At 44.3% G+C, this 8514-nt stretch overlaps 2 protein-coding genes across 2 annotated transcripts in view; both read left to right on the top strand.

The window, feature by feature from the left end:
* The window catches only part of LOC102851211 (zinc finger protein 585B-like), an 80610-nt gene that overhangs the window by 9524 nt on the left and 62572 nt on the right, over window positions 1-8514 (top strand). The window lies entirely within an intron of this gene.
* Window positions 6114-8514, top strand: part of LOC102847265 (zinc finger protein 350-like) — a 4253-nt gene continuing 1852 nt past the window's right edge. Inside the window, exon 1 of the mRNA XM_006897314.1 lies at window positions 6114-6236. Within this exon, the coding sequence (XP_006897376.1) occupies window positions 6114-6236 (123 nt within the window). The remainder of the gene's footprint in view (window positions 6237-8514) is intronic.

Here is an 8514-nt window from a genome sequence, read left to right as displayed (position 1 = left end):
AATTGGTTTGAAAGAATGTTAACATTCAGATGTGTACTTATTGGACATGTATACTAAAGACTGAAATAGTTTTCAGAGGTTGGGTGGGAGTTGCAAAGATACAGCCTGAGACCCCCTATCCATCCCATCACATTGGACTATGAGAGATAGTATTGCTTTGAAAATATGTTATCCCTCCTGTCAGAATCAAGTAAATATTATGGGCGAAAAGGACCCATTTTGCTCCCAAGATGCAGCTGGTGAATTGGGTAGGAGTTGCAGAAATATGGCTTGAGAGTCCCTTATCCATCCCATCATACTGAACTACTAGAAGTAGTATTCGTTTGAAAATATTATCATTCAAATGTGTACTGACTGTATATGTATACAAAAGACTGAAATAGTTTTCAGAGGTTGTGTGTGACCTGCGACCTGAAAACTCTCCCCATGGACCAGGCAGGGCAGTTCTGCCCGGGGCTAGGAGGCTCTCCTTGGGGGGTAGGAGGGAGCTGGGCAACACTCCCTGAGTTACTGGGATGAGCGGAGGGTTTATTTAATATTTACAATATTAAGGTGGCAGAGGGAAAGAAGGCCTGAAAGCTTCTATATTTCTTGTATTAATGTTGAGAAGAAAGTGAATTATCAGCAACATCTATTCATAGTCAAAGCTTCTCCTTGTATGGTGATAGCCTGCTGATTGCTTGTTCTGGTTCTGACGGAACCAGAAGTCCCATTAGTCTGATTGCTTTTCTGTTTCCAAGACACACTTGGGGATTACTGAGCGCTGCATTGAAAGCAAGTGGCAGGAAGCTTCCCTTCTGGCCTTTTACTCTCTTGTTGCATCTTTTGATAGTTAAGGCTTATGTGATCATGGCGATGGTTTTTACATTGGAATCAAAAGCCTTGAAATTGGGGTTTTGGGCACGTTGGCTGAGTGAAAAATATTATCGAGTAGCAATTTTAAGAGATTTGGCTTTTAGCTTGTCCTTATATTCCTCTTCTAAACTTCCCCCCCCAACACTGAAACACCAGCAATTAAAAAATTACTTTTAATTACTTTGGTGACCCAAAGATTTTTCTGAAGTTTTCTTCTAATCACAGGGGCAGACTGATTCATAGAATGGGAATTTATCACGGTTCTTTTCTCATGAGACTTAGGGTCTCAGGTAGTAAATGTTAAAAACTTGCAGGGTTCTTTAAATTGGAAAAAAAAGTTTTTCCCTTTAAGCTGTGGCTGAAATTTTAAGGTGGGTAGAAAATAAGAAAAGAAAAACAAAATACTATATATATATATATATATACTTATTTTAAGTAACAAACATCTGTATACATGTCTATGCTTATATTTTATAAATGTATTTATTGCTGCTCCTCTTAATAGTGGCTACTACTTGAGGGATAGGATGGGCATTGGTGGTTGTCGGATTTGCCTGTGTGTTTTGGTCCAGAGTGCTGGGGTTGGATGGTATGGGAGATTACCTGCTGTGTTGGCATCAGAGGAGCAGTTGATATTTTATCTGTAGGTCAGAGTTGGAAAAGCAGGAGAATGACATTTCAGTTTCTTTCTCTTTAACTAGGAGATTACTGAAAAGGGGCTAAAAGACTGAATAGAGAAGGAGAGAGGAAGAGAGAGAGAGAAAGCAGAGAGTGAAAAGGTTTGTAGACGCTGGCTGAGACTGGGCTGTTGATGAAGAACGAATATGACAGGCTGGAGGGGAGGTAAAAGGGAGGAGGTCTTTGAGTCCTAGGTGGATGTGGAGGGGGCCTCCTGTAATGAGGCGACATTTGCATTTGGCAGAGGTGGGGGAGTGGATTGTTAAGGGATCCTGAGTAATCAGTGGGATCAAAAGTTAGGGAATTTTGATTGGGAAGGGCAGAGGGTTTAGAATGAGCTAAAAGAATTTGTAAGTATGCAGTTTTGACAGAAGGTTGGGAGCAGAGGGCTAAGTCTTGAACGTAGGGTATTTCAGACTGTTTGCCATTGTGTTGGTAGAAATTGTCCAGGTTTCTGAGAGTGTTAAAATTGAATGTCCCATTTTGGGGTTATTGCAAACCCCTATTCACTTGATATTTTGGCCATACTGTATTACAAAAGAATACAAGTCTTTTGGGCTTAATGGTGTCTCACAGTAAGAGAGTATCAAGGGAGCAGAGGAGCCACCCCAGTGGAGGGCAGGAGTGGTTTGCCTGCCGTGACTGGAAAAGGGAGATAAATAGTGAGAGCTCCCTGTGAGAGCTTTAAGGAAAAGAGGCATCCCTGTTTCTCTTTTGTCCTTAAAGGAAGAAGGTCTACTCATGATGTGGGTGTACCCAGCATCAGGAGAGACAGTGCCAGGTGGCTGAGGGACTTTTAGAGTCTGAAGAGAGCGGGAACCTTGAACGAGGAGAAACATCTACTCATCTCCTCCTCACCCCAAATTGGTCCAGTGTTGTTTGGAAGGCCAACAATGGGAAGAGACAGAAAGCCCCGGACAGGGAAGGTGGGTGGAGTAGTGAAAAGAATTAGTGGTGTCCTGCAGGTCCTAGGTACCTTTAGGCTGAGAGAGAGGGACAGGTTTCATAGAGGAGAGACTGAAGCCAATTTTGCAGTTGCCAGAGAATCTCAATACAGAATGAGGGATGCACAGGTTGCTAACTGGCCTTGACCAAGCTTTTTAGGGAGCTTAAAAGAGACCCCTAGTTTCCATGTGTTAGGCGTGGAAGGAAGGAGAGAGGAGAGACAGAGTAAGAGAGTATGGAATAGTGAAAGTTAGGGAATCAGGGTTTGTTGCCTCCTGCCGGGTGCCCCTAGCAGGATTTTGGTGCCAGAAATGTAAGGAAGGACAGAAAGAACCCAGCTCAGGCGAAGAAAGAAATTTTATTGAAGAGAAACTATTGACCAGCACACAGTTCCTTAATATTACAGTGGAGTTTTATATTACAGTGGAGTTTTATATTACAGTGGTGTTTTATATTGCCTTAATAGGAAATTAGGCAGTTCGAATCCACCAGACGCTCTGCCGGGGGAGGAGGGACAATCTCCTCCTGTACCAGTCAGATAAAATTTGATGGTACACGCACACACATAAATAATAAAAAATTTATTTTAAAAAAAGGAAATTAGGAATGGGGCTGTTTGTTGTTTTTTTTATGGTTGCTTTTTAGCACTTTATTTTTTTATTTTAGGAAACAGAATTATAAAATTATATAAAATACAAGGTACATGAACAAAATACAATGTAAATGAATTATTACATGCAAACCAAGAAAAATATCCAAAGGAAATAAACGATAACAACCAAAACAAAAACATCATTTCTGTAATCAATGTAAGAGAGATGAGGAAGGCTAGGTGTTTAGAGGCAGCTGTTTTTACAAGATGAAGAAGCAGACTGGGGGGGTCACAGATAATTATTCCTGAAAAAGGGAGGTAGAATAATTTTGCAGCCCTTTTAGAAATAAACAGGGTTACAGCTGCTCTCTCCTGTGGTTTGATCCTTTCTGTGTCTGTTCTGTGAAAGGGAGAGAGAGCAGCCCTGCAGCCCCAACCATGAGTTTATTTCCGTGAGGTCTAGGTAGCTCTTCCAGTGGATTTCTGATGATATTGTAACAGTAGCATTGTTTTTGGAATTAGCAGAAAACAGGCCATGGGAATTGGATTTGTGTTCTGAATTTTGTTATCGGGACAGATCCCCTTTGTGGAGGTTGTCGAGGTCAAGCTGGTCCAACCTCATGTTCCTTTCCCACTTTTAACAATGAGATTATAGTATTTTTTTAATAATTTTAATGAACATTTACAGAGAATTTGGATTTCCATTCATTCATTGCTGCACTTCTCTACCCGCCCAGCCCTCTCCCCCCCCGCCTCCTCAGTTCACTCCTCTCTTTCAAAAGTAAAAGAAAGACTCCCTCCCTGGTACACAATCTCCCCCGCACCCCTCCCACCGCCCCAAGTACATTCTACTATGCAACCTTAATTGTGGACTCTTGTGATAACCATAATACCCTATCATACATCGCTTTTAAATTATTCAGTATTTTTGTATTGTCTTTTCCAGGGACACCGTCCATGGAAGTCTGAGATTTCTAAATGGGAATTAGAGCTTGTCCAGAAAAGACAAAGACAGGGGATCCAAGGTGCTGCAGGGGATCCAAGGTGCTGCTGGGAATCTACCAAGAAGAAAAGAAGATGCTGAAGGTTCAGGTGATTGTGCTTTTTTTTTAATGTTTTCCTGGGTATCCTGCTGCCATAGTGGACATGTTAAAACGTGGAGTTTATCCTAATAGTTGAAAAAGTCAAAGCTGGAGAGAAAGAAATGTTAAATGTTAATGGTTAAGTGTTGTGCTTCCAACCAAAAGCCATGCAGCTTGGATCAACCCGCAGCTCCTCGAGAGAAAGTTGAACAGTGCTTTCTTTAGTGACTTAGGAAGCTCTGGTGGCCGAGTGGCAAGAAGCTGGGCTGCAGACCCAGAAGGCAAGAGGTTTGAATCTCCCAGCTGCCCTGCTGGAGACGTGTGAGCACTTTCTTTCTGTGCAACTCTCTGCCTTTGAAAAACTGCTGGATTGGGTCAGTTTGGGCTGAACACACAACAACAGGCATTGTTAGAGCATCTCTGGCTGTTGTAAAACTACAATGTGACCCTTATAAGCTTCACAAGTTGGAGGAGGTGTCTGTTCCCTTCACCCTTCACGTGGGAAAAAGACACCGCATCAGCCTCAGCTCAAGGCTGATTCCTGTGAGGTGGAGTTACTAGAAACTTCCTGTCTTTAAACATGTTAGGAATTCTCACCCCTGCCATCCTTCTAATAAATCCTGCAGAGTTATCTTTGCCCTACTTTCAACACAAAAGTTTGGGTTGAAAACCTTCTTTTGGGTGAGGAGAGTAATCTTAAGGAAGAGACACAGAATTTGGTGGTAAACTTTCCGACCGCCTGCAGCTGTGCCTGCCCTGTGACGTCTGTGCACGTTGCAGATTGTTCACTAGACTATGAAATGGAATTGTAGGCCTGGCACGGCTTCCCTGCAAATTCAGTGTTTGCGGCCCAGCAGGAGGAGTTTGGATGATTCATCTATTTGCCTTAAAATTGACGAGGAGTTTGCTGTATATGCAGCCAAGTCCACAGATTGTTTTGTAACAGAGCAATGTATGGTAAGAAGCAGAAGACAGGAATTTGGTGCCTGCAGTCTCCTGTCCGCTTGAGCAGGGTCGATTTCCTGCCTGCTGGCGTAGCAGAGTATTTTTTTAATTTAATTTTATTATTTTTGTGTGTGTGTACCGTCAAATCGGATCTGACTGGTACAGGAGGAGATTGTCCCTCCTTCCCCGGCAGAGCATCTGGTGGATTCGAACCGTGCGTTTCTGGGATTGTAGTTGCAGCTCCTTGCCACTAGGCCACCAAAGCTCCCCTGTAGCAGAGTATTTCTAAGGCCTTTCTTTGAGTACAGCAGCTTTTACCAAAGTGCCCTCGCTCCTGCTAAGGAAGGCAGCAGTCAGACGACCACTGACGAGTCATTGTGAAACCAAAAATTCTCCTTCTTCCTCAGAGACTTCCATTGTGAAGTGCAGATCCGAGCCAAGCAAATTCAGACAGACGAAATCTCTGCAGAAGGTCTTCAGACACTCCTGAAATCTGTCAGACATGAAAACCAATACCCCTGGGTGAAATGTTAGGGCAGGAAGAGGAAGAAAATAACACTAAGAATTCTCAAAGTACAATTGTTACAAGGTGTCCTTCTTCCAAATGAGAACCCAGTCCATTCACCGAAAATGCACAAGCCAAAGGTCAAACCCGTTAATACTGTCACCCCAGCTATGAACTGAGAGGAGTTGTCCATGTTAAAACCCACTCCAGACTTCACACTCAGGTCTGATTCAAGGGTCTTCAAGATGCCGTGTCTGTCTTCCCCAGCATACATTCAACAGATGTACACCATCTCTCTGACCGCAGCCCCCTCACCGACAACAAAGATATTTTCCTCACTGTCCTGGTGGGAGGTAGAGAGAGCATTTGTTCACTGGCCAGCGATTGCTGGAGGATGGATTTCACACAGCTGGATCCGAAGGTCTTGGTAAATAGTAAGAGGCTGTCTAGCCACCTTGCTCGGATCTGTAACAAGAGTTATCCAAATGAGGGAGCTGTCTGAAGATGCCAAATGAAATGGATCTTTAACAAGTACCACTTGGCTTTCAGCTCGGAGGAGGCCTCCGTGCAATTTTCTTCGGTCGTCCCGCATCTGGGTTCATCCGACAGCAGCCGCCTCCGCCATGCCGCCCAAGTCCGACCCCCAGCGAGATTAAAGTCGTGTACCTGAGGTGTACCGGTGGGGAAGTCGGTGCCACTTCCGCTCTGGCCCCCAAGATCGGCCCCCTGGGTCTGTCTCCAAAAAAGGTTGGTGATGACATTGCCAAGGCCACCGGTGACTGGAAGGGACTAAGGATTACAGTGAAACTGACCATTCAGCACATTCAGGCCCAGATTGAAGTGGTGCCTTCTGCCTCTGCCCTGATCATCAAAGCCCTAAAGGAACCACCCGGAGACAGAAAGAAACAGAAAAATATTAAGCACAGTGGAAATAGCACTTTTGATGAGATTGTTGGCATTGCCCGGCAGATGCGACACCAGTCTTTAGCCAGAGAACTCTCTGGAACTATTAAAGAGATCCTGGGAACTGCCCAATCTGTGGGCTGCAATGTTGATGGCCGTCACCCTTATGACATCATAGAAGACATCAGCAGTGGTGCTGTGGAATGCCCAGCTAGCTAAGGAACTACAGACGAAAATATTTCAATAAACGATCATTTGTTAACCAAAACAAAAAAGAAGTACCACTTGACCCTTAAGAGGCTTCTCCCCTTAAGACTTCTGGGTGATTTGAGTGTGATCCTCTCAGGAACTCTGGGAAGAGGAAGCTTGCTTGAGGCACACTGTTCCCTTTCATTAGATAAGTCTTTGCTGCTGCCTCTGGCCTCACCTCTCCCATCCTCAGTTGAAACCGACCTGCGGGTTCACACATGTTCTAGAGTGGAATCTGTGTAGATTAAAATAGGAACAGGGACATGAGAGATGGGAGCAAGACAAGATTTCCTGATCAAGCCCAAATTTATTCCATGAATTCTGCTATAAATAGGGAGCAGAGTAGGCCAGGCTGCCAGGGAATCCAGCCCTAGGTTATCAGTTTACAAAAGAGAGGGAGGGGCATGCCCCAAGGTGTTGATTTACAGGTCCTGATTTAAGAGGTAGGCATAGTCCCAAAGGTGGACAGGGGTGGCGGCTGCATGTCAAAAAATGTTATCAATGGCAGAGTTAAGATCTACTCAGGATGGCTTCCTACACTCAGTGACCCCTACACACTCCCTGCTGCCTCCCTGAAATCAGAGCTTCCTCTCATTCTCCCAGAGGAATTCTTTCTCCTGTTTTCAGCTCCTGTCTTAGAGAAATCAGCCTCCTCTCCACTCTGCCAGGTCTCCAGTGGAGGTGAAATGGAACAACCTCGTGTCTGGGAAAACCTGCCTCCTTCCTCTCTCCTCAGGGAACTATGTCTGCTATTTCCATTTGGACAGGCTGAAAACTGGAGGGCTCAGAGAAATGAGCACTGTGGTCTGTAGGAGGACCATCCAGGAAGCGAGGAGGGGCTGGACAGGACATGTCACAGCAGTGACCACAAGAGGACAGGCACGCCTCAGCCCTCCTGTGTTGGAAACTGAATGAGCCCTTGAATCTCACCTTCCATGCCTAATAGTGGGACGCTTGGAAAAGTGTCTTGTGTTTATTTGTCTTTACTGAAGACCAAAAATTGGTTTGGAAGCAGCTGCCAAGTCCTGTTTCTCTGTCTCTTTAGTGGAGAGAATCTGAATAAGAAAATAGGAGACCTGGGTTGTTGTAGGTTTTTCTGTGACTAGCCAGAGTAACTTTCTGATCCATCCAAGGTCCAGTGGCCTTTACTGGGTCGTTGTTGTTGTTTGATGCCGTCGAGTCATAGACGACTCATAGCGACCCTATGAACGAACGGCCTGAGTACTACCAGGTCTATAGGCTCGGGAAATTGCATTTCTTTCCTGTGGGGTCTGTCATGTGTCTCTTGGTCATTCTGCTATCTTCCTCTGAGAAAATTCTTTCCATGTCTTTTGCCCAGTTTGTAATTGGGTTATCAGTCTTTTTCTTGTTGAGGCATCATATTCTATAAACTTTCGGTATTAAACTCTAGTCTGAAAAGAATGCTTGACCAAAAACAACTAAAAATGGTACCTATTAAAACAAAAAAAAACCTCTAGTCTGAGATGGTATTGACAAATGTTTGTTCCCCCTCGGTAGGTTTTGTTTTAACCCCCCCCCAAAATAGTTTTTGATGTACACAGGGACTTAATCTTTAGACGGTGCTATTCATCAATTTTATCATCTTCAAGTTGTGCATTTCACACTGTAGAAATTGTGGATTTTCTGCACTGCACTCCCAGAGAACACGGTTCGAATCCACCAGATGCTCTGCCGGAGAAGGAGGCGCAATATCCTCCTGTACCAGTCAGATCTGATTTGACGGTACACGCACACAAAAT

This window comes from Elephantulus edwardii, unplaced genomic scaffold (assembly GCF_000299155.1).
Source record: "Elephantulus edwardii isolate Elephantulus edwardi_28Jun2011 unplaced genomic scaffold, EleEdw1.0 scaffold00208, whole genome shotgun sequence".
Taxonomy (NCBI): Eukaryota; Metazoa; Chordata; class Mammalia; order Macroscelidea; family Macroscelididae; genus Elephantulus; species Elephantulus edwardii.
Note: the sequence above shows the minus strand (reverse complement) of the source record. Positions and strands in the feature narration are given on the sequence as shown.